Here is a 25,770-nt window from a genome sequence, read left to right as displayed (position 1 = left end):
CTAAGTAGAACCCAACCCACAAGTCAGTAAAGCACATGCCAGTATTACTTTCTTTGCATACAGCTTTTTGCTACTTGTAGCCAAAAGTGCAAAGCCAGTAGCAGTCAAAAGCCAGAGAAGAAAATAAGAAGCATACACACACACAAACATGCATGCAAAAACAAAAAAAAAAAACGGAATGAAAGCGAGCTTAAACAAAAGTTTACAATGGGGCATCAGAATGCTAATGGTTAAAAGACCTTCCACGTGGTTAAGTAAATTTTTTTATCATTACTTATGCCTTCAGCCTCTCGCATATAGTATCTCTTTTTTCAGTAAAAACTAGCATCTTGCATTCTATTACCCTGTTTCAACATGTAAGACTTTGACAGAAGCTCGCAACTTCCTATGGAACTTGGAAGCACTCCTATCAATCTGCTCATAGAGAAATTGTAAGAATAAAATGAAAATTTTTAAACATTTTTTGGTAGACTCACAAGCTTCTTAGAGCACTATGAAGGTGCAGGCAAAATTATGTCCAGAAGGCTTCACACTTGGTGATAAGCTAAACAATTATTGCAAACTGCAAGGATACCACCCTGTACAATGCAGTTTGAGAAAACAAAAAAGAAAAAAAGAAGAAAAAAAAATGCACGCAAGAAAATGAAGGAACAGGTTTTGATTAAAGTACAGTCAAACCCTGTGATAACGAATTCTCATGAGTACGAAATTCCCGCAGCAACGAAATGTTTTTGGATCCCCGGCGAACGTCCATAAAAGCTCATATCTCACGGCAACGAAATGTTTTAGGAAAGCGATCCCACGTTAACAAAATTCGCTGCAAGTCCGGTCGGCATTTTATCCACCCATTTGAAGCCAACTGTCCAAAAAGTGCTCAAATGCATTTTTTCCAGGCTCAAAGCGTGTAAACTTCTGCCACAGCGCGCTTGCATGGACGCCGTTATTATTGTTTACATAGAAGACCGCGCAACAGGCGGCTGTGGAAGCAGCCTTGCAGCGACACCACAAGGGGGCGACATATGGTGACTCATGGCAAGTCTTTGGCTTTGGCTGCGCTAGCTGGCTGTCGCTAAACAGCGCACGTGCGTTTGTTCTGTGTGCGGTGATCGGCACGTTTTCTCTCAATAAAAAGTGGAAACTTCGATCACTACCAGATAAGGCAGCCATCATTGCCCATGTCAGTGGCCCAAATGGAAGAAGGGAAGATAGCGCTGACGAGTTTGGAACTGCCTGCAGCTCTATCTACCTTTTTGAAAAGCAAGGACGCCACTCTTTAATAGCGCACGTGCACAAAGCAAAACATTGACAGCTGTGGCCTTTCCGGATCTCAACGAAGTGGTGCTCACTTAGTTTTGTGGACGGCATTGGAACAACGGGGTGCCACTGTCTGGCAATGTTCGTCAGCAGAAGAAGCTGGGCTTGGCTAGCATGCTCGGATATACTCGGTGCCAAGGAACAAGGAGTAAAATGTACAGAGAAGCTGAACCCACCGGATGTTTTGGATGCGTCTGGCACAATGCGGTCGTTCTTAGGTGCGCACGAGTAGCAATGAAGCATTTCTTGTAGTGTGAGAGCTGAAGTGTGAAGTTTCTGCAGGGTAAGGCTTGCGAAGTAGTATAACCGACTTCCGGAGATAAATTTTCGGTTTGCAGCTGATTTTTCTGTCATTTACGTTCCATTCTCATGGAAAAATTACCGCAAAAGCGAACGTTTTGGCTTTCCCCGGCGGATTCGTTATTGCGGGGTTCGACTGTAGCAGTAGATAAAAAACTCCGTTTGGTTCGTTTAGACAAATAGACACTGAAACTCTTGCCTATACATGATATATAAAAACAAAATGTTCCAGTAATGCAGTTTGAGAAGTAGCCAGGCCAAGTTACGCAAAGAAAGTACATGAGCAGTGCTAAAATAAATCCACTTCAGATTGAATTTTTGTAAAACATGCAGCGAACTATCACAAAGATATAATATGATTTGCACGTCAACAAAGACAGAACCCACAAAAGCTCCCGTGACTCAGCTTTGGAGGCCAAAACATTCCTGTTCTTTCTTTCTTTCTTTCTTTTTTTACAAGGAGCGATTTCTCACTTCCTGCACTCACTAAAGACCATCAATATTGCATGGACTGAACCACATCTTCTACTTATTACGAGAAAATAACTTACTTTCGTTGAAACTTTCCAGACAAAAACTTTACCAATTCTATTTTTGTTCTCTGTGGATGAATAAAAGGTTGCTCTTTAGCCCTTTCAGGGTCAATGATGTACATGTACGTCCCCTGCAAACACTTTTAAAATGGTCAATGACGTACATGTACGTCATCACTTGTATGTTTAAAAAGCACATTTTTTTTTCCAATCATTTCTCTCGCTTGGCATGTGCTGCATAACTGCGGAAATACGTGAAATTTCTTTCTTGTGCCGATGGCTGTTCTTTTCTTACTTTATGCTTTACTACAGCGGTGTGCCAGCTATCGCTTGCGCATCCGGTCACACGCAAGCGCGCGGCGACTAGTTTCAGTTTCGTCCTCTGGGCAATTCTCCCCCTTCTTGCGCCTGCGAAATGTTTTTAGAATTTTTTTTGTGTTACTTATGAATAAACCACGTGTATGTAACAACACAAACAATCTTTTTGTCACTTTATGGGCACCCTAAAAATAATTGCAATTTTTTTCTCAGAATAGATTTGTCCGAAGAATATAAATCAGCAGTAAAAAAAAAATAATCGACTCTGGGGGGTCGCATTTGGCAAAAAATTTTGACCCTCAAAGGGTTAAATGAATAAGGCAGTAAAAACACGAGTGCGCCAGCATTTGGTAGTTGAACCTGTCATTCCCTGCCAATACTGTTATGGGGTGGTGCCAAGAGCACAGCAAGCATTGCGGTAACATGTGATAAGAGTAAAAGAAAGGCAGTGGCAGCTTTGTATTGAAGAAAGCAACAATAATACCAATGATGACAACAATAATAACAAGAACAAAAAAAAACACTTCTCAAGGGGCGTCAGCACGCAGTACAGCAAGAACAGCCTGGCAGACACACACACACACACACACAGACACTCAAGCAACAAAAAGAACCAAGTGTGAAACGGAAAAGTGAAACGAGTCGAGCCATTCCATGCAACACAGTGTGTGGAAGAAAGGGGACAACTTTACTTGGAGAATCTTGTGACAGGTCCGCTGGAGTGCATGACAAATAAAGATACCTTCTGTCAGTTTCACAATGATGAGAAGAAAAACAAGAGTGCACGCACACTCACTTTCACAAATGGATATACGAAACAGACACACGTGACAGCTTGTAACACTCGTGACAACTTGAAACAGCTAAGGTGCCACGGAGAATGACACCGTGTTCTCACAGAGGAATGGTCAGTGATAGCTCCCATGAAGAAGAGGCCGAGGGGCGCTCTTTGAGAATGCCGGGAGAAGAAGCAACTTGTGCCTCCCTGCCTGCCTGCCTCCCAACCTCCGAGCTGGTCGAGACGGGGTGAGAAAAAGGGAGGGGAAGCAAACTCCTGCGGGGCCAACACAGTGCTGCACTATTCCACATCCACTGAACCATCACAAACAGAAGCGGGACCTCTGCGTTCCCTCGGGGGCCCAAGAAGAGGCTGCCAAAAGCCACATTAGGGCCACCACAGCAGGCCAGAGCCGGAGCCGAGGCGGAAGCCACAGACGGGTAAAGAAGCCAACCCCCCACAAACGGGGGAAGCCATGCACGCAGGGCCCGGCACGAGCAGTTAGTGGTGCCCAGGCAAGCCCAGCTGGCGGCAGTCATTACCTGGGTGGACCTCCCGGGGCTTGGGCAGGTTGGTGACGCACGTGTGCGGGCACATGAGCACATTGGCCGGGTGGAGGCTGCCTTCGAGGAAGCGCCGCTTTGTCTCGGGCAGGTGGATGCCGCCCAACGGGGTCTGCAAGAGGCACAGGCCGGCGCCATTCGTCAGCGCCCTGGGCACACACTCCGCACACTGTCACAGAGGCAACCTAATGGCGCTGGCGGAGGACTGAAGGGAAACATGCACTATAGGATCCCCAGCTAGGCATTTTTGTATCGTATTCAATATGCAGGTGCCAATATTCGTTGTTTCCAAATATTCAGTATTCAGTTTGATCGGAGTTTCACAATTCCGAAGTATTTGGCCCTAACACACACTGAAGGTTATGCTGCTTTTTAGCAGTGAAAAATGAAACATATAACAGGTGTGTTCTCTACACAAAGCAAGACTTGGCCCCCTTTTTCTTGTTCAGGGCTTTGATACACTGCAGCCTACGAGAGACTTCATAGTGGAAGATGTTGTTCGACCTCTATAGAGCCTTCCTTTTTTGCAGCAGCAGCGGAGAATTTTTGAAGGACAGGGCAGGGCCTTAAGCAGTGAGGCCCCGGCTACTAGAAATTTGTAGATACCAATGAGATGACCCAACTAGACTCGTGCAACTCTATAAATGCAGCAGCAAAGTACAACTATTTCTCCATTTCAGTTGCACAATGCAGTAAGGTTAGCACACACAGTAAAATTGCACTAGCAGAAGCTTGGCCACCAATTCCCCCAAAATGCTTACAAGAAGAAGTTGCAAAGCCAACTGACACAGTGATATGACTAGCTGAAGTCATTCTGGGGCAGCTTTTGGAGCAGAAAAATTATATTCTGTAGCATCCCAACAGAACAGGCTTTTGGGGCAGCAAGAAGCATGTCTTGAAGCAGTACAATGGCCCTTAGCATAGGAGCATGATCATGCATTTTCTGAAGCAGAAATAAATTTGTTCATTATATCTTGTTACACTTGCGTAACACATTCCGTCACATTTAGCAAACAGCTTAAACACATGCTGGACTAAAAAAAGGAAGAGACTGAGCAGCAGCTGTCCAGTGTCATCCTTTGTCTTTCCCAAGCCCGCCCTCTGTTCAAGGTGTTTGCCGCTGTCAGGTGTAACACCCTATTGTTTGTATACACCGTTATTACATTTGCCCTCTCTGGTTTAACTGTGAGAGCACCTTAAAATTATTTTTTCATCCTCTAGCCACACTACATGCATTTATGCACTATCAGCATCAAATGAAACGCGAACACGAAAATATGAACCTGAACACACAAATAGCACGATTTCTTTCCATGCAAGCCAAAATGATGTGTGGCTTAGTTACAAAAACAAAGTTGGGAAAAGTGGATTTCCAAACATACCAATAGCAAGCCATTGTATGAACTCTATGAACAGTATTTTTCACTTTTGCACATTCTGGTTCATATTTTCGTGTTCGCGTTTCATTTGACGCCGATAGTACATGGACAGTCATCCACAGTGGCAAATAAAAAAGAAGAACACAGAGGTGTAGCCGTATTTCCATTGTTTCTTAAATGGTAAAACAACTGCTTATGCCAAGGACATCTTATCACTACAAGAAATTGCTGTACACACTTTCAACGTACAAAAGTGATTGGTAATGTGAACCCAAAGATCTGCACCAATGTTTTCCCCTTGTCAGGGCCAATGCATGCCCCCATTTGCTCTACTGACCCTGCATCAGCATCGTATCACTCAGCAGCTGGTTAACATTGCTGACCACAACATAGCCAAACAATTCGCTCAGCCCATAGGGTGCTAGAAAAAAATATAGTTTTCACTAATTAGCGCCACACCTGATTCCCCAAGAGTGATACACCCCTATTGGGAAGCAAGGTCACCTTTGGCAAGTAGTTTGGTGGCACCAAGGCGAGACAGTAGATTCCAACCTGGTGGATGCTGTCCACAGCCTGAAGGACTCTGCTCATCCACTGAAAGCTCTATATAAAGCAGACATTGTTGTTTCAGTCACAAGAGCAATTGTCTTCCCTTGTCCATACTATGCAGTTACGAACCAAAGAAACATGCAAATGGACTTCAATTGTCGCACACTTATTACCGGCACGGCAAAACACTACAATAGTGCTCCAACACTAAACTGCCTGCCTTTCCTATGGTGAAACCTGCCCATCATAATCCTGCCCAAATACAGAAACAAAATCAGAGATAACTCAATGAACAGCTAGAAGTACACTTCCGGGTTACAGTGTAAAGGGGGTGAGAAAGAACTGAGACCTTACTGCCACAGTCACATGCAACTATTTGATATACACAGAGTACGGTGTCATTGGCATTAAAAATCGTAACCTGCAGCAAACTTCGTACGTAAACTAGCAGCTTAATCACACTAAATTTGCAGAGAAATTTCATGCTGTTGCCTATTTCAAGGAAACGAGTCAGTCAAAACGTTTGTTCCTCAAACAGCTTTCAGACACTCACCTCCTCTTCAGTGCAGTCAGGTCGTTGTTCAGCAACAACACAGATGCGCTCGTCTCGAAGTACTTTGATTGAGAACACGGCAATCCTGGTAGGAAAAAAAGGCACTACTACAGCAAGAGGTCATGCATTTGTGCCTACTGCAATCTAGTAAACCAAATGCAGCATTACTTTGTCTCCATTACAATATGAATTGAACTCGTAGCATTCATCGCGTGAGCAAACTGATTTCTATTTTCTGATACCTTACTACGAACAAGAAGCCCCACTGGTCAATCCCATCCCCTGAGCTCACCCAATTATACAAAATATACCTGGTGTTTCCCATAGTTTGGACCAATGAACAGAATTTGAAACTTTGAATTTTCCAGTAGCAAAGTTATTAATGATCATTCAAGGTGAAATGAACTACTTCCAAATTAGCTTGATAAAATATTTCACATTTCAAATGTATAAATCTGGCCAAAACTTTACAAACTCATGAAACATCACAAGAAACACCTAACATAGCATTTTCTGTGAGGATTTCATGAACAACGAAGATTTTTCAATTCTCTAAAGGACGCATCATTCAAGCTTTGCCCGGTTCAGCCTGCTCTCGAACTAGACACCGCCGTTGTTATCAGTGGGCTCATGACATGAGGCTGCAATTTCACAACACATGGCATTTTCCAATTTTCTCTTGTTCGAGGAACTCTTGCAGATACTTCGGTTCTTGGCATATATTTGGACACTACAATTTCTAACTGAAAGTTTTCGGCCAGACCTGCCGTTACAAAGTTCATGGAACCCCGATGCAACGTCCCCAAATTTTACGATGACCCGCTTCTTACGACGGATCACCGCGGTCCCAGCAAACTCCCTACAGAAGCAATGCATTAGAACCCTGATGATACAACGCTCGGGTGCACGCAGTCCGCTTCACATGATGGACGCTGGCGGGGATAAGCCACCATTTTTCGCACCTTCTACGCCACTTCGTCCCGACCTTAATTTCTTAACCCCCGTTTGACACTATTTGATGTAAAAAGAAAAAAATAGTCCGCGGCGGGCCCGACCACCTGCTGAATAGACTGAAGCAGGCAGGTATTGGCAGGCAGGAGCCTTCGGCAGCCGTACACGGCACAGCGCTAACGCCACAAATGCAATTTGATGCTCCCATTGAGTCGAACGTGAAAACACGCATGCAGTACCTCACGGTGGCAATTACCGAACTCCCACTTTTCTCGTGCTTGCCCTCCCCTGTATCAATTGCCTGCGGTCCTTGGCCACACTCTCACCTTTTCCCCTCTCGTATTGCTCGGCCATGTCAACTTTCCAGCTTATCTCACACGTGCGAGGTGCAGGGCTGGCGAGCTAGAGCAGACGCCTTCAGGTGGGAAGGGGAGGGGAGCACGAAATAGGAGCTTTTTCTTCGAAGTTTAGTGAGGGGTTCCGAAATTACGTGAGAACGCACTAAATGCAGTGGGGAGAAGAGGGACAGGGGCTCGCTTTCTTCCAAGGGGCATCAAGCAAAGGCAGTTGTGGTTATCCCACCAATAGACAATAGAAATTGAACAAGCGAACTAAAGGGCGCCTGTTTTTTTCCTTTGTGTGTCGAAGTTAAAGAGCAGGGAGGGCAAGCTGCGTCAGACGGCTGACTGAGTTTTTTTTTTTTTTTTCCCCGCAGACCTAAAACGTTGTTCCCGCTGCGCCGGTCCATCAGCAAACCCGCCGAAGAACTGCACTATAAACGGTATTGTTCTTCGACCAACCGCGTTTTAAGCGGTATGCTTATGCATTGTGTTCTATGGGAGGCCTACCGGTAGCCAGGAAAACCCGCTTTCATCCGATCCTGCACCATAAGCAGTTATGTTATAAATGGTCCGTACTGTATGGTAATTAAAATAAGTTCTTAGCCCACATGTCATGTGAGACTGTCTATTAGGGCGGCATTTACCTGTAACCCAATCATACGGCACCCCGGACATACGACGCTTTAAAAATAAAATACAGTCAGATACTTCACACCCCACATAGTGCTTGCTCATTACTTCTTGGAAAATTCAACACTTATAACCTCTGGTTCAAGTTACATGAAACACCCTGTACAACATCAAGGAAGTTCCAAATATCGAGCAAGCCACCTCTCTAACAACCATTTATTGGTGAAATAGGATATGGTCATTTCAGCATTGTTGTAAAGAAAAATATTAAAATGTTAAGTCCCAGAGTGTGACCAAAATTAAAAAATTGCATGCTAAAACTAGTAACGAGACGACTTTATCTGCTAACTATAAGTCCGATTGATGGTAGTACATTATTTTTTGCACAGTTTGTGGTGAAGTGGTGATGTTTGTGGCGAAGTTTAAAAAAGCTTCAGTTGTATGGTCACAGTTACAAATTTTTAGCACTCCTATTCATGCTTGGTACTAGACTGCAGCATTCCCCAAAAGTAACAAGTTGGAACGATCCCCCAGTAACATTCCTTCACGTTAATCCGTACCTCCCACTGAGCTTCACGTCTGCATATCTAAATTAACTAAAAGTTGGCAAATTCACCATGGTCGCAGACAGTGGCACGTGCTGCTCAGAAGCTAAATGACAAGGAAAACTTGGATGGTGTGACACCAACCTGCCCCTGTAGATGAACTTCATTGGCTCGACGGCCAAGACAGTGGCGATCAGGTCGTCAGTGTTGTGCTTGCGCATGCTCACTTGCATCAGGCCGTCCCTGGTGCCACACACAAATACTAGGCCGCCCTGAAAGAAGACGAAGTAGAGAACACTTGTGAGGCTGCACAGGGGGGGAGGTCTCAAGGCACGACTGTGGACAATACGCAGCTCTCATATCAATCGCAAAAAATTTACTACTTCCACCCCGTTGATGTTTCAATAATATATGCAATAAAAAATTTGCTTCTTTCTCCATTTCCTTTTTTATTTGTTCAGCAAGAGGCGCCTTTTTTTCTGCCACTGTGACCTGCCACTATGACAGACTTCGCCACTGCGGTTCATTATATAGCGAGTTGTAGAAATTTTAAGGTAAAAGGTAGTCAGCACTTGAAGGCATAACTAGGCATGCTAACAAATACAATAGAACAGCCCGCACATGCATGATTACTCCGTTTGGAAAAGTTTGGTCTAGCCAAAATGCAAATATAACGAGAGAAATGTCTTTGGTGAGAAACAAAAAATGCTGTTTGGCTGCCATTAGCTTGTTTCTGTTTAAGATTTTTAATGACTTGAATTACAATAATTAAATATTTCAAACTATTTCCTCGAGGTTTCTTGAATGATCCCATGTAACAAAACACAAATGTGCACAACAATTCGGCTAAATTACTCTCCTTGACCTGTCGTGCCCCACACACCACATGTCGCTGCATTGTGTTAAATTATCATGATTAGAATATGAGCAAGGTGTCAGGTTCATGATGCACCAGCTATGAGTTTCCCTTACCGGTCCAACAAATCCCAGCAGTCCTGATCGAACAAAGGCCTGGTCAGTTACTGGCCTTCCGTCAGGATGCAGGGGTTGCATCTGAAAGAGGAATACCATGCGAAGGTTAACAGATTTTCAGTAGATTCCCGAAGAGTGAAATAAATGACTTAGCACAGCACAGCATAACCCAATTCCTTTGAATACCCCACTGTATGCTTTGGGTGTCCGTATGAAGCTTAGCTCTCAAACCTATGCTTAGCACAAAATAAAACCAAAACTGCGTATGTGAAAACAGTGTCACCTGACTTGCCTTCCCATATATACTTTTTACAAAAATAAGCTAGTGCAGATACCAAAACGTGACTCTGTGTCAGGGACAAAGCCAGGGGTTCAAACCCCCTACAAAATTGTTTTCCAGGTAGCACGTACGCAAGTGCTACAGTTCCTTTTGGCAAAAATCCTTTCTAGCACCCATAACTACCCCCACCCAAAAAAAAATCAGGTTACAGCCCAGCTTTGCGTGCCCTTAGTTTCAGTTTAGCACTCACAGATTAGCACTCTCCCTATCAAGAGTGCTCATCTGAAATGGTACAAAAATCTTTTTTCACAAATGTGGGGCAATGTTCTGCGCCAATTCTAAGAAAGCAAAGGAAAAATGTGTTTTCATTAAAGCATAACTTCAGAGGAAAACTTTTATGGTTACTTTGCTTGAGCTGTAATTTTATTATAAACAAAAAAAGGAACCAGGTAGGCAAGTTGAGGGAAAATGCTAGTACTTGCACGCACTTTTATTTTCAGTACACTTTAACCTAGGCAACATTATCACGAATCATTCATAATCACAAAAAAAGTAAGCTATACAATACTTTCCGGACCCAAATTTTGAACAGGGCATGTCCACCTGAATGCTGCTAAAATGAGGGTAGTATTGCTAGAGTAGTAAATATAATGTGTAGCTGAATCCAACTCCTTCAAAGTGGGAAGAATGGGTTGAAGCATTAAAGGGACCATTAAGACTACATACATCCTTGTTTTAATTGAAAGAGCTAACCTATGCAAACTTTATTCCAGCCCTCAAGTATGCTGTTCTCACAGGAGGGTAAAAAAACAAAAAAGCAAATACTGACAAACTTCTTGCTACAGTACATAGCGTCAGCAGAGATGTCATTGGGGAAGTTCCAAATATTGAGTAAATCAGCATGTCAACGCCATGCCAGCACTCAAATGCCAATATGATCTGCATGGTATAATGGCACAATTGTAATGGCGAAACCATGTTTCTTGGCTTTTGCTTGGGTGCTGCCAGTCACATACATAGCCACAGTGACGGGGGCAGTGTAAGAAAGTGGCTGGTGAGTTGCCTCCTCCTTTCACCTGTTTTCTTGTTCACTGCTTAAAGTTTCACTGTTTAAAGTTTGCACGGAAACATTAAACCTTTACAGTCGAAACGTTTAACAACTTTCCAGCCGTCCTCGTACGAAACAATTTTGACAATTTCTGGTGCCGCGAAGAGAACCACAAACTGTGCTGCAAGAAACACCCACCGGATATTAATTTTTTCTCTAGAATTCTGCTCGCAAGTCCTTTACCGATATTTCAGCAGCCTGTGAAACCACTTGAAGCTGTCTCCTGGGTGCAGACCAGTGTTTTTACTGCAGGTTTGGCAGAAAAACACAGTTTCCCTTCTGCCTCCTTTTACTTTTCTATTGCTACAAACAGATCTGGTGGAGGCCCGCAATTTTCTACCTCACTGAAGTAAAACAGCCCCCAGATCCACAGGTGAAAATAATTATTTTCAATTTTACGCTCAAAAAAAGATGAGAAATTAAAATAGCTGTTATGAAAGAAAGAAAAAAAAAACTAGGAGAAGAACAGTTTTAAAGTAGGGGTGTGCGAATATTCGAAAATTTCGAATATTACTCGAATATTAAATACGTTATATTCGTATTCGCTTCGAAAACTATGTATTCGAAAAATTTCGAATATTCGAAATGGTTAGAATATGTGGCTATTATCGAATATTCGGATTGATTAGATTATGCAAAACTTGCTGAATCACCAGGAGGGAGCATCGATCGGTATCTGCGTTCGGCATCCATTCCTCAGATCACAGGACGGTGACAACACCAAGAGCGTTCGGTCCCTGAGTCACGCAAAATACTGCGTAATCCGACGAAGGACGCCTCCCCAAAATCAAACGATCGATCACGCACAAAAGCACGCATCACGCCGCTCTTTCGGCCGAAGTGCTTACGTGCAAGCGACTTCAGAAATTGCACCGCGAAATTCGCCGTCTCGCGCGGGCAGGCCGAGACAGGGAAACCGAGCGAGGCGTCGTATGGCATCCAACATTTCAGTCCACGTTTACATGGGCTTTATGGGGCCCCTCACGGTGCCATCGTGAAGCGGTTCGTAGATCGAACAGGAAAAATCGGCCGCCGACCGTGAGGCCCGGCAAGGCTCATCGACATTGGCATAGCAGCATGGGTACAATCGTCATCGCCATCGCGTCGTTGGCGTCGTAGGCTTGTTGGCATGCTTCTTTGTGCGTCGTATCAATGGGACGATGTTTTGACTTTCTTTGTGGCTAAGCTTACATACAACGACCCGATATTGTGCATGTTTGCTGACGCGTGCCATGGCAGACGAGGAGGATTATGGCGAGCCGTTCGCGAAACGGAGCAACAATTCGGAGACCACGCCGAAGTGGAGAGAAAAAAGTGCTATTTGGAAGTACTTTGTGAAGACAACGTCATCGACGGCGCAGTGCACGACATGCGGCGCAACACTTCAGACGCCTACTACTACTACTACGCTTGCCAACCATCTGAAACAGCATCCAGCCGCTGTTAAGGAGTACCGGAAGATTGCTGGGAAATCTTCCGGTACTGGGAAAGATCAATCAACGTTAAGTGACTTTGTGCGCCGCGCGGAGCCACTGTCAGAAAAAAAGACTCAAGCTCTACATAACAAGGTGGCTGCCATGGTAGCGCTTGATTTACAGCCTTACAGTGTTGTTGAAGACCGCGGGTTTAAAGAACTTATGGCTGCAGGCTGACCCAAACTATCGCCTACCATCGCGCACTACACTTTCACGCGCGCTCGTTCCGCGCTTGTATGACGACACACGGAAGAAGGTGAAGGCCGAACTGAGCAGTGCTTTTGAAGGAGGATTAACAGCTGTTGCCTTTACCAGCGACATGTGGACATCGCGCGCCAACGAAAGCTATGTGAGCTTCACTTGCCACTTTTTAACACCGACTTTTCAAATGAAACGATTCACGCTCAACACTCGTCACATGGCTGCCAGCCACAGCGCCGGTAACATAGCAGAATTGCTTGATGACATGTGCGATGAATGGGAGATACCCGACGACTGCCAAAAGTACATCGTGACAGATAATGGACGTAACATCCGTGCCGCTGGACTGAGCGCGCCTGCTTCGCTCACACCCTGCAGCTAGCTATCAATGACGCAATATCCTGCACACCTTCTATTGATCGTTTGTGCAAGAAGGCTAGGCACATTGATAATGATGTTCGGTTTTCTTGGCGCAAGGGCATCAAGGCCAAAGAGCGCCAGTACTATGGTGAAGGATTATTCAAGTGGGAATATAAAGTACAGAATATATAATAAAAGGTATCTCAAATTTCTGTTAAAAAAGAATTGGTGTAGAGGGCCAAGTAAAAACAATTGTCACTATGTCAGGAATTTTCTACGTGCACCCCTTGCCACCGTCTTTTCGGTAGCAGTGAGAGGCCCTACCGGGTTCTAGCGTGCGATGGTGGCTCGGGTCACGGGTGATATGACACATACCTTAAAAAATCTACGTCTGAGAGGTACTTAAAAACACGGTTAACAGAGAAAAATGGCTCGTCTGATAAAAACAGCAATGGGTGTTGAGGGATCATGCGTGTGTACAATTCTGGAAAATGGAGCTTTCTTTGTGGTTCAAGTAGTTTGCATTCTACCAGTACGTGAATGACTGATAGCGACCCTCCACACCTCAAGCAGCGTGGCTGTTCTGCTCCTTTCAATAGGTACGCATGTGTAGCATGGGTATGGCCTATGCGCAGTCTACAGAGAGTAACCTCTGTGATCCTGTCCCGTTTTTCAGGGATCGATCTACCTAACTTGGGTTTTACCATGTGCAATTTGTTTGCTATTTGCCTATTCCAATCTTCCTGCCATTGGTCGCGCAGCCTCTTACGTACGTACGCTTTAAGATCCTCGTACGGGACGCTTTGGATATCTAGGTCACTCCGCAGAGCTGCAGTTACAGCATTCCTGTCTGCTTGCTCATTTCCGGCTATGCCGCAGTGACCTGGGACCCAACAGACTGTGATTTCAAGTTTTTGTTTGTGGGCTGAGCACAGTAGTTTTAGCAATTGATTAAAGACTGGATTTTTTTGTAACTTTCCTGACGCTAAAGCCTGCACTGCACTTTGAGAATCAGTGAATATCACTGACTTTTGGACATTGTTCTGAATAATATATTCTACAGCCAATACAACGCCGTGTGTTTCAGCAGTGAATATAGATGTGGCTTTAGGCATAGTCTTTGACGTGGAAAAGTTTGGACCATGTGCAGCACATAATACTGCACCAGCTGACTTGGAAGCATCTGTGTTGAACTCAGATGCTCTGTACTTGTTCTGCAAAAGCAAAAAATGCTGCATAATTAATTCCTTTGGAGCCGTTCTTTTGTCAATCTTCATAAAAGAGAGATCACAAGAGATAGGGCACAGATCCCATGGAGGGACAAGGTCAGCAAAGCTGGTTTTCTGAGCGTCAGTGAAGGATATTCCCAGGCATGTGGCCAGTGCCCTCACCGACAGAAGAAATGGCTCGGCCATGGCAGGTCGCTTTTCAAAGAGCTTGATTGCCTGGTTACCTAGAGTGCTGTTAGGGTGTCCGGTCAAGGATGTCACTTTTAGAGCATAATCAACCCAGTGTACTTCCACTGTGTTTCAAGAGACCACTGATTGGCTTCCACATACAGGCTTAAAACAGGGCTTGTTCGGAAAGCGCCTGTAGCCAGACGAAGGCCAAGATAGTAGACAGGGTCTAGCATCTTTAGTGCTGTTCTCGCGGCGGATTGATAAACAAGACACCCGTAGTCGATGCGGGACCTCACAAGGCTATTGAATAAGGATAATAGGCACTTTGTGTCAGTACCCCAAGACTGGTGTGAGAGGACTTTCAGGATCCTGACTGCATCCAAACATTTAACTCTAAGGCGTTTGAGGTGTGCAATGAATGAAAGTTTGTCATCAAGCACAACCCCAAGGAACTTGTGCTCCTTTTTTACCGCAATGGGTGTTTCATTGAGTGTAATAACGGGATCTGGGCGGATACCACGCTGCCTAGAGAAGACCACACACGTGCTTTTTTCTGGGTTAAAACAGAAGCCATTCTCATCTGCCCATTTTGTAAGTTTGTTTGCAGCTAGTTGGATTTGCCTCTCACAAATGGACATATTACATGATTTAAAGGCAATGTGCACATCATCAACATATAGTGAGTAGGATATGGAGCGAGGCAGTGCAGTTCCTAAGGAATTCATTTTAACAATAAAAAGGGTGCAGCTAAGCACACCACCCTGCGGCACTCCATTTTCTCGGACGAACGTCTTCGAGAGGACGTTTCCAACCCTAACCTGAAAGGTGCGCTCCGAAAGGTAATCTTCAAACTGTTCAGCATGTTTCCACAAACTCCAAGGCGGCGCAGATCACAAAGAATACCATAACGCCAGGCTGTGTCATAAGCTTTCTGGAGGTCAAAGAAAACTGATAAACAATGCTGCTTATGAACAAATGCATCCCTGATGTAGGATTCAATAGCCACTAGGTGGTCTGCTGTAGATCTACCAGAGCGAAAACCCGCCTGGCGATTGTCTATAATACCATGGTACTCAAGAAAGTAGATAAGGCGACGGTTAATCATTTTTTCGAAGACCTTGCATAAGCAACTGGTCAAAGCGACCGGTCTAAAACTAGTTGCAAGTGATGGATCTTTCCCCTCCTTTAGAATCGGCACCACAATAGCTTCTTTCCACACTTTTGGAAACTGTCCTGCACGCCAGATCTTGTTAAACAACAGTAAGAGCGCTTCTAGCGTGTCGTGGTGCAGGTGCTTAATCATGGTATATGTTATTCGGTCTCGCCCTGGTGATGATTTACCACAAGTAGTGAGCGCAACTTTAAGCTCCTGCATAGTGAAGGGGCAATTATACCCTACCTCAGACTGCCGTTTGTCACGTACGATCTTCCGTTCCTCTGCATTCTTGTGTCTCAGGAAGTTATTTGAATAGTGAGCTGAGCTTGATACATACTCAAAATGCTTGCCTAGGGCATTCGCTTGGTCTTGTAAAGTGTCTCCACTTGTGCTGACCAAAGGGTGCGTAAGAGTGTTACTTCCTCGGAGTGCTTTGATTCTCCTCCATACTTTCCGCGTGTCAGTATATGATGTGATTGATGACACAAAACGATTCCAGCTTTCTCTCTTCGCAATACGCCGTATCCTTCTGCCATTGGCCTTTGCCCGCTTGAAAAGTACCAAGTTTTCAGTCGTTGGGCACCTACGCAAGACACCCCATGCCTTATTCTGTTCCTTACGGGCCTGCCTGCAATCATCATTCCACCAAGGTTTTGGCTTAGTAACCCTACTAGAAGAAGTCTGGGGGATGGACTTCATTGCAGCTTCAATTATATGGGTGGTCAGAGTTTCAGCAGCTTCGTCAATACCAAGGTTGTCTATAAGTGTATAGTGACACTCAGAGAGCTCTTTGAATTTTTTCCAGTCTGCGGCCTCCTCCTTGAACTTTTGTGGGCATGGAGTGTTGTCTTGTTTATTGTATACAAGCTTGAGGCTCACTGGAAAGTGGTCACTTCCGTACAGGTTATTAATGACCTTCCACTGGAGTGCTGGAAACAGAACTGGAGAGGCTATGGCGAGATCTATGCAGGAGTACGTGGCATGTGTTGTGTTATAATATGTTGGGTCTTTCTTGTTAAGTATGCATGCTCCAGATGATAGCAGAAACTTTTCAAAGAGGCGTCCTCTAACATCCGTGCGTGCAGAACCCCAGAGTGGGTGGTGAGCATTACAATCCCCAACTAGCAGATACGGCTCTGGCAGCTGATCAACTAATGTTTCAAACTCCATACTGGAGAGCCCGTGGTCTGGAGGTATGTACAGTGAGCATACTGTTACCAGTTTATTAAAGATAATGGCTCGTATGGCTACAGCCTCTAAAGTGGTCTGTAGCGGTAAGAACTGGCATGGCACTGATCTTTGCACGATAATCGCAACTCCTCCAGAGGGATGCATGCAGCCATCTCTATCTTTCCTAAATACTGAGTAGTTCTTTAAGAAGAAGTTTGTTTGGTTCGTCCTCAAGTGTGTCTCCTGGAGACACATAATACTTATTTGGTGTTGTGACAGCAATTCATAGATATCGTCCAAGTTTTTCAGGAGGCCTCTGCAGTTCCATTGGACTACATTATCAGTTACCATCAGCTTATGCTGAACAAGGATTAAGGAAGTGCCATGCTGTCACCCTCCCAGGCTCAAGACACCTTCCCAGGAGCCGTGATCCTAGGTGTCTTTTGCTTTGAACGGTCAAGCGACGTGCCGCGCCCTATCGGAGTACCGTGCAACGGAGGGCTTGGCGTTGTGTCCATGGCTTCTTGTGAAGCCTCGTCAGCAGGGCTAGGCTGGCTGGTTGCGGCAGCCTGCCTCTCAGCAGGGACCGGCACTGCAGTGCCAGGCCTAGCGTTGGCATCAAGGGGTGCTGGGGCAGCCCTTAACGCTTCTTTTGTGGCATGTGCAGTGGCCTTAGCCACCGGCACTGAAGGGGCTTGGGGCGTCCCTTGGGGCCTCACTGGGAGGGTTCCAAGGGGAACTCGAACCGAGTGTAGCGCCGCCCCCCGTCGCGCTACATCGGCAAAGCTAGTGTGTGTCAGGAAGTCTCTGTCGTGCTTCCCTAAAGGTAATGTTTTCCTTATACTTCAGAGCAATTATTTCTTTTTCTTTCTTCCATTGTGGGCACAACCGCGAGTACGTGGCGTGCTCTCCCTTGCAGTTTACACAGTGTAGTGGAGCTTCACAGGTGTCAGACGAGTGGTCGGGGAGGCTACACTTAGGACATGCTGCCTTGCCCCGGCAGCTCAATGATCCATGGCCAAATCTTTGGCATTTATAGCAGCGTCGGGGGTTTGGAATATACAAGCGGACAGGGATTTTAACGTAGCCTGCCTCAACAGACTCGGGCAGTACACTGGTCGAGAATGTGAGGATTACATGCTTGGTCGAAATTTCCTTCCCATCTCTACGTATTTTGATTCGTTGAACATTTACAACATTCTGGCCCTCGAACCCTTCCAGGAGTTCTTGCTCAGACAAGTTCAGAAAGTCTTCATCAGAGATAACACCTCTGGTAGTGTTCATGGATCAGTGGGGACTGATGCTCACAGGATTGTCACCAACAGTGGTTATTTTCGTCAACTTGGCACACTGAGCTGCGTCTTGTACTTCTAAGAGAAGGTCACCGCTTCCCAACTTGCTTACTTTATAGCCACTGCCTAGTTCATTTGTTAGAACTTTGGCTACCAAGAATGGTGACAGACGTCTCATTGACATGCCTTCTTTTTCACAGTGCATGACGTGGAACTTTAGGAAATTTTCTGGCTTTTTTAGGAGTGAAAAACTGCTGGACTGCTTCGTTGCGCCCCTGTTTCGGAGGACGATCATGGGATGCAGAAAATCTTGTTGCCATAGCAAGTGAAATCAATTCAGCAGCTATGCTGGCCGCCCACCACCGAGCCCAACCTGGGAACGCACTAAATGCGCGTTAGCCATACATAGCTGCTATAACCCTGTTTAAGTCCTCAAGGTTGATTCCTTACCCAGGGTTAACCCTCGCCACCTGGAAATGTGTGGAGATGAGGAAAAGAAGAGATTACAGGACAGGGGTAGCAAAGAGGACAGGAAGGTGAAAGAGCTAAGAGGGAGGCAGGAAAAGGCGACTGGCTGGTTCCCCCCCGGGCGGGTCAGACCGGGGGCACCGTCTGCGAGAAGCAGGGGCCAAAGTGGCGTGTTGCTCTACCGGGGGGCCGTGAAGGTCCAAAACAACCCCGGCTTTGGCTCAGCCACCAGGATTCCCTTTTCCCCAAACACGGCTCAGCCACGCACAGCCGGGGCGTGGGTGGGTCCAGCCCACATGTGCTCGGGTCCGTGGTGTTGCAAGACACCAAGTGCCTACGGCAGTAGGCACCCCTGCGGAGCTCGGGACCGTGGTGGCGCTACTCACCAAAACACCTTGAGTACACAAGGTGCCCCCTGCGGGGAGGCTAGGCACATTGTTGGCCACTATAAGCACAGTTCATCAGCACAAAGGCGGCTAGAGGAATACCAAAAAAGAACTGGCAAAGATCCCCTTCGTCTAGTGCAAGATGTGGAAACCAGATGGAACAGCCAATACTTGATGCTGTCCCGCCTCTTGGATATGAAGGAAGCAGTCACTGTTGAGCTGGCCACATCGAACAGCAGCATTGATGGCCTTAGCTCACAAGAATGGAAGGAGGCCTCTGAATATGTCAAAGTACTGAAGCCATTCTATGATGCTACTGTGATTGCTAGTGCAGAAAGATATCCTTCACTTTCTGCTCAAGTGCCAATTATTTTTGGAATGCTCAACTGTCTTAGCAACTTCAGTGGCATAACTGAATTCCATAAAGAACTGGCTGCTTCCATCAAAACAAGATTCCCTTTGTATGCAGAGGACAAGGAAGTATGCTTGGCCATGTTTTTGGATCCACGTTTCAAGTCGACAATATTCAAACCGAACAAACAGAACATGATGTGGTTAAAAGATCTGGTGCTTCAAGATCTGGCCTTATGTCCTACAGTGGATACGACTGACTCAGAAGCTAGGAAGCAAGAGCCAAAACAGTCTGCGCAGCCTTCCTGTGACGTCTGGGATGCTTTTGATGATCTGGCAAACAGCCAAGCGGGAAATAAAGCCCTTTCTTCATCGGAATGGGAAATTGCTGCATATTCCGAGGAGGCGTTACTAGGAAACGAGAGTGATCCATGTAGCTGGTGGCAGACGGTGGGCTCCTTCAGGTACCCCAGTCTTGCCAAGCTTTGCCTCAAATACCTGGCAATACCAGCCACTTCGGTGCCGAGCGAAAGAGCGTTTTCTGTGGCAGGTGAAGTTGTGTCTGCAAAAAGGGAGCGCCTGCTTCCTGATCACGTGGAACAACTCATCTTTCTGCACGACAACTTTTAATGTTTGTTGCCAGTTGTTTTAAACGGTGAATTTTTTTTTTGTGCAATACACTTGTGATTTGAAAAGCTAAGTTTCAGCAGTCTGTCATAACGGTAACTATATTGCAGATATTGATATTCTTGTGCAATCACACATTTTGTTCTTATAGTACATTGTTTTCATCACAATTATGGTGAAATAAAAGTTTATTAGTGAAAAAAAGCTTCTATTTTTTATTATTCGATATTCGATTCGATATTCGAAGCTAGATATTCGTATTCGATTCGTATTCGAAAAATGTGATATTCGCACACCCCTATTTTAAAGCAAATCAATTTTTTTTCCATATTTTCTTACATACAACCTTCAACTAAACCTGAAAGTACAGGCAACTGTTAAGTGTCTTTAAATCATTCTTTGCATGAAAACACAAAATCTGTGCAAAACACATAGGAGGACAAGCCACCGCGAAAATCTGGCATGCTTGAGAAATTCGTTTCTCGAGAGGCACTAAAGTTTACCACACCAGTGGCCCATTCGAATGGGCAAGTAAAGGGCTTTTTTTTTTCCTCACCTTGAAGATGTTGTTTGAGAGGCCCTGGAGACCCCAGTAGGAGAAGCCACAGGTTGAGGCGCTCACACAAATCTCGCCCACTTCATCTGTCTTGCAGAGGTAAGGGGCATCGTTGATCTTCACCACTGCAGCAACAGCTGTGGGCACAAAAAAATCGCCATGAGCACAAAAATTCTGACACGCTAAATGCACCTGAAGTACACCAAAGCTATCACCTTGGGAGAATTGTTAAATAGTTAAGCAATTTAGTAATTTTCACTTGCACCTGAAATTTCGTAATTTCACTGTAAAAATATCGAGAGTATAAGGAAGCTTAAAACAGCAGACAGCAAAGTGGCAATCTAAATGGAGACGTGTGCCAGTATACTGCATTGAAAATTTAAATCTCACCAAGGCCTCCTCTGGAAGCTATTAACCCTGAAGACTGAACAACTCCTGGTACCAAAGCTAAAGGGTGGCATGCTCCAGCTACAAGGTCACCAATTCAGCTCATCTTTCAACTGTCAGACTAGTTCAACTGCCTGGATGTAATGTGTTGGATAGATATGAAAAGGCACTTTGACAACTTGTCTTCACTAATCCCACTTTGATGATGGTGATGATGATTTTGGGTTTAATGGCGCAAGGCCGACAAAGGCAAAGAGCGCCATGACAATGATGAAAGAGATGAGAAAGATTTGTAAAGGAGGCACTAGTTTAAAAAACTTTACTCAGGGGGTTGGTGTATAGGGCCATAATTAAAGCATAGTGAGTATACTAAGATAAATGGTGTATAGGGTCATATTAAAACAGTGAGTGCAAGCACCTAAGGTGTAAAGTCTCAGGTTCCACCACTGTTTTAAAAACACATAATGAACACAGGTGAGGTTATGGTCTATATGATATGTATTTTAAAAAGTCTACATCTGCTAGGTAACTAAAAACTTTTTTGTATGGGAACATTGGATGGTCTGATAAAAATAGTGAAGGGTGCAAGGGAATGTTATATGTGTAAGCTTCATTAAAATGATGTTTCCTTTCAATGATGCACATGTCACACTCAATAAGCATATGAAGGACAGAAAGCTGACCCCCACATCGATGGCACTGTGGCTTGTTTGCGTCTGTTAAAAGGTATGAGTGTGTGATGTGTGTGTGGCCAATTCTAAGTCTGCATAAGGCCACTTCTATTGATCTAGCATGTTTCTCAGAGGGAGGTTTTTCAATTTTAGGTTTAATGACATGTAATTTGTTGCTTATTTCTTTATCCCACTGTTGTTGCCAGTGCTCTCGCAGCTTCCTCCTCACATAAGGTTTGAGGTCTTCATATGGAACCAGCTTAATATCTATGCTTTCACGAAGGGCAGCAGCTGCAGCACTTTGGTCAGCGGCTTCATTTCCAGCAATGCCACAGTGGCCCGGAACCCAGCACACTGTGACAGCAAGCTTGAGACTATAAGCCGAGTACAGAGCTCTTAGAACAGCATTTAAAGTTGGGTTTTTACTAGCCTTCAGAGATGAGAGCTTTGTAACAACACTCAGTGAGTCTGTGTATATAACTGAGCTCTTAATTTTGTTTTGGAGAATGTGGTTCAAAGCTAGCAGGATACCATATGCCTCTGCAGTAAATATACTAGTGTTCCTGTTCATTGTTTTGGACAAAGTGAACATGGGGCTAATTGCAGCACAAGACACCGCTGCAGAAGTCTTCGAGGCATCTGTGTAGAATTCAGCTGCCTTGTATTTGTCCCTGAGTGACAGAAAGTGCTGAGTAATAACAAAGTTTGGCACATTTTTCTTTTGCAGTTCTCTGAAAGACATGTCACACTGAATTGGGCAAATGTCCCACGGAGCAACCAACTCATGAATGGAGGTGCAGTAAACTTCAGCAAGAGGAACTTGTAGGTCCTTTGAGAGGCATGACACTGCCCAAGGGAAGGGTGGTGCTATGGATGGTCGATTTTCAAAAAGTTTATTATTAGTGTTATTCTTCATAATTGCGTTCAAAGGGTGTTCCTTCATAGAAGTAATCTTTGCAACATACATCAGAGCTGTGTAAGTGCGCTGGTACTCCAAGCACCACTGATTAGATTCAACATGAAGGGATGGAATGGGGCTTGTTCGATATGCACCTATTGCCACTAATCCCACTTTACTGACTCGCATGAGGTTACCCGTCTCAACCACAAACTGAAGCTAGGTGGTTCACGATGACCACGCGTTTGTTTGTTTAAAAAAAAAAAAAAAATCTGCCAGTTGTGATGTCCATATGCACAACACATTGATGATATCGCCTCTTCATTTACAACAGCCGTAGGTAAAAAAATTTCACAGTTTTGCAGGCTTTTATTTGAAATGTTTTCAGCCCATGCTACAGAGAGAGAATAAACTCTATTGCCCACAGGACCTAGGTCCAGGTCTTAATTGCAGTATTGGTACGTAGCAGTGAGTAAATATTTGAAAATCACAGTGCCCTTTTGCTGTTTGAAATGGTTTAACTTTTATGAACTAAGAAATCCAAATTATTATAAATCAAAGTCAATATTACATGTCAAACACTCCTAACTTGACTGCACAGTACACATCCTTAAGCAATTTTTTTCAAGCCCGTTCAAGCTGTGTAAAAAGGCCTGTGTGCATGTGTGCACACACACATACAAAGTGTACACGCATGTAGTTAGGAGTGTGAAGAGATTGGGGAGAACAATTGAAAAGGAACACAAATTAACCTCGCAAGGATATCCTAAACTAAAAGGGTGGCAACAAGTTTCACTTCTCAAAGAGGCAGCAAAATTTTTTGCGGCCCAATAAATTGTAGAGGTATGCCAGCATTGACAACACAAGTCACAACTTCAACCGCCTTTTTGATCACCAGAAGCCTCTAATGCCTCATGCTCATACTGAAGCGAAAAGCTGCTTGACTCAAGCCGTAATGGACGAAAATAAGGACCCTTGCCTAGGGAAGCATGAGCAAGGTGCCAGGAAGTATGGTCTGTTGGCAGTGTACAAAACGGTGCCTGATAATACCAGCCATCTGAGTATCTAGTATCAGTGTCTGCAGCTGAGGAGCATCTTTCTTTTCTTTTATAACACAAGGAGGAACTCGCATTTCTTCACAGCATTTGCTAGGTTCGTTTGTTGCATTGTTTCCCTTGTTTCATCCAATTTCTAATGTGTTTTTCCCCAAGCACAAGTGCTTAATGAGTAGCACTGTGTCAAAGCTATGTTCATCGATAAATACTTTACTCAGTGATGCATGCATGCATGCATGTGCGCGCACACATGCACACGCACATGCACACACACAGTGGAACCTTGTTGATATGATTCTGCATACTACTTTTTTCGGCCTAATACGTTTTTCTTTTTATGCCCGCCCAACGTCCCTTAAAAACAATGAATTTCCGTGCATTTAATACAATCACATTTTTGCCGAAAATTGGATAATACGATCGCGAAAGTGGATCTTGACCGACATTCCTAGAAATCTTATGTTTATTCTTTACTATACTAGCTCAAACTGCACTCCAACAAGGCACGATTTACACGTTGCAGAGCCGCTGAGGCCGCGTCAGTGCCGGTTATGCGGTGAGAACATCGCTGCCAGGCTTAGCTGCTCCGTCTAATGATGATGATACATTAGGCGATGCACTGCGCCATCTTGCGAAACGTATCATATTCACATCTGCAGCCATCCTGCTTACATGGTTCAAGGAGTTAGAGCGGCAGGAGTGAACAACGAAGGGTCAGTTCTACCCAAAAAGTTGACAACATTGCGCTCTTCTCACACACTAAAGAGTGTCCAGCGGCTAGCTTCACTGATTTAAGGCATGACATGAATCGTCGTACACAACAGTGTCTGGTGAAGTGAAAAATACTTGCAGCTTATCTTTTACATTGCAGAAGGACGTGGTCTTGGACGTTACAAAGAAGAAAGTGCAGCACAAATTGACAAGCAACTTCAATGCTGCTCAATAAAAGTGAGTTGCTGACGGAGTATGCATATTTTCCTCCTGTTTTTAACCTCTTTTGATAATACGATTTCTATATAATACGTTTCATTTTCCAGTTCCTGTGAAAAAACGTATCAACGAGATTTCATTGTGTGTGTGTGTGTAGACAGACAGACAGACAGAGAGAGAGAGACATTGAACTGAAAGTATTTGAATTCTCGAAATATTCAATTTGCAATACCTTTTCTTGTGCACAGTTACAAATTCTATATTCGTTAAATCTAGACCAGCGCTGCTCTAAGAGGAGGGGAAGTGCAAGCAGCTTCGAGCACTGACAACCCCCAGGGCCCTAGTGGGTGGGCAGGGTCACGCACCTCCCGGCAGAATGTGGCCGCAGTCCTGGAGCGTGAGGGAGGTGAGGCTGTTCTCCATGTCGACCCGAATGACCCCGTAGCTGAGGGCCGCCATGGAGAGGACCCCGCGGCCGCTGGCGCCGGCCCCCACCCGCCCTGGCCGCCGAACGGCCACCGTCAGGGCCTCGGGCGAGGCAGCGCACGGGCACACCGCGTCGGGGTGCAGCCCCCGGCTGTGGAACACACTGATGAACTGGTCACACGACGACAGGGACCCTGCACCAGGGGAAAGGGAGGTTCATGCTGGGAAGGCTGCGTTCCAGGACACCCCTCAAAGGCTAGCCTTGTTGCCCAGCTGTCGGCTTAAACATGCGAAATGCCCAATTTGAATTTGTGCTCTGCAAATCACACAGTACTGCACACTGCTGCTGCTGCTGCTGACAAAGAGCCAGTCTTAGAATTTTTTAAGTTTTTCAAAAAAAAAAAAAAGCATAAAATTTCCAGATCATTTTTATTCAGACATAATAGTGATTGTCTCATTCTGGTTACAAAAAGTTATCAATTTTTAGTTGGCATAAACACAATTATTAAAAAAAAAAAAAAAGAGGCGTGTTTAAATTAAGGAACCCTTCCCTTAAGGCATTTGAACAGAAGGCTGCCACAAAATTTCAGGCGCTGCAGTCGTGAATTTTCAGCCTTAATTTGTTTGCCATGCGCAAGCACTACCAAGCGTGTTGTCGTGGTTGTTGTCACTCTTGCTGTCTGCTGAAGCCACTCCACAGTCAAAACCAACATCTGACTCACCCTCCCAGACAAATTCCATGCCTTCTTAGTCACCACTGTGCAAAGCCAGCTCATTTCGGGGTAATTGCGCCACCACCGGCATTAGAAAAATGTGCCACTATTTTGAAACTGTTGCCGACAAGCTA

General features: G+C 44.9%; 1 protein-coding gene across 9 annotated transcripts in view; it reads right to left on the bottom strand.

The window, feature by feature from the left end:
• The window catches only part of Dip2 (disco-interacting protein 2), a 244,673-nt gene that overhangs the window by 29,889 nt on the left and 189,014 nt on the right, over positions 1-25,770 (bottom strand). For 7 of the 9 annotated variants that reach the window (XM_077688011.1, XM_077688013.1, XM_077688015.1 and 4 more), the window contains 8 exons: positions 24,863-25,117; positions 20,557-20,693; positions 9,727-9,807; positions 8,899-9,026; positions 6,288-6,372; positions 5,690-5,788; positions 3,786-3,918; positions 3,158-3,181 (listed from right to left, as the gene is read on the bottom strand). In XM_077688011.1, the coding sequence (XP_077544137.1) occupies positions 3,158-3,181; positions 3,786-3,918; positions 5,690-5,788; positions 6,288-6,372; positions 8,899-9,026; positions 9,727-9,807; positions 20,557-20,693; positions 24,863-25,117 (942 nt within the window). The remainder of the gene's footprint in view (positions 1-3,157; positions 3,182-3,785; positions 3,919-5,689; positions 5,789-6,287; positions 6,373-8,898; positions 9,027-9,726; positions 9,808-20,556; positions 20,694-24,862; positions 25,118-25,770) is intronic. The other 2 variants (XM_077688007.1, XM_077688008.1) reach the window with 1 other exon arrangement.

Source organism: Haemaphysalis longicornis, unplaced genomic scaffold (assembly GCF_048455015.1).
Source record: "Haemaphysalis longicornis isolate Haplotype H1 unplaced genomic scaffold, Haemaphysalis longicornis Haplotype H1 scaffold_1, whole genome shotgun sequence".
Classification (NCBI taxonomy): domain Eukaryota; kingdom Metazoa; phylum Arthropoda; class Arachnida; order Ixodida; family Ixodidae; genus Haemaphysalis; species Haemaphysalis longicornis.
Note: the sequence above shows the minus strand (reverse complement) of the source record. Positions and strands in the feature narration are given on the sequence as shown.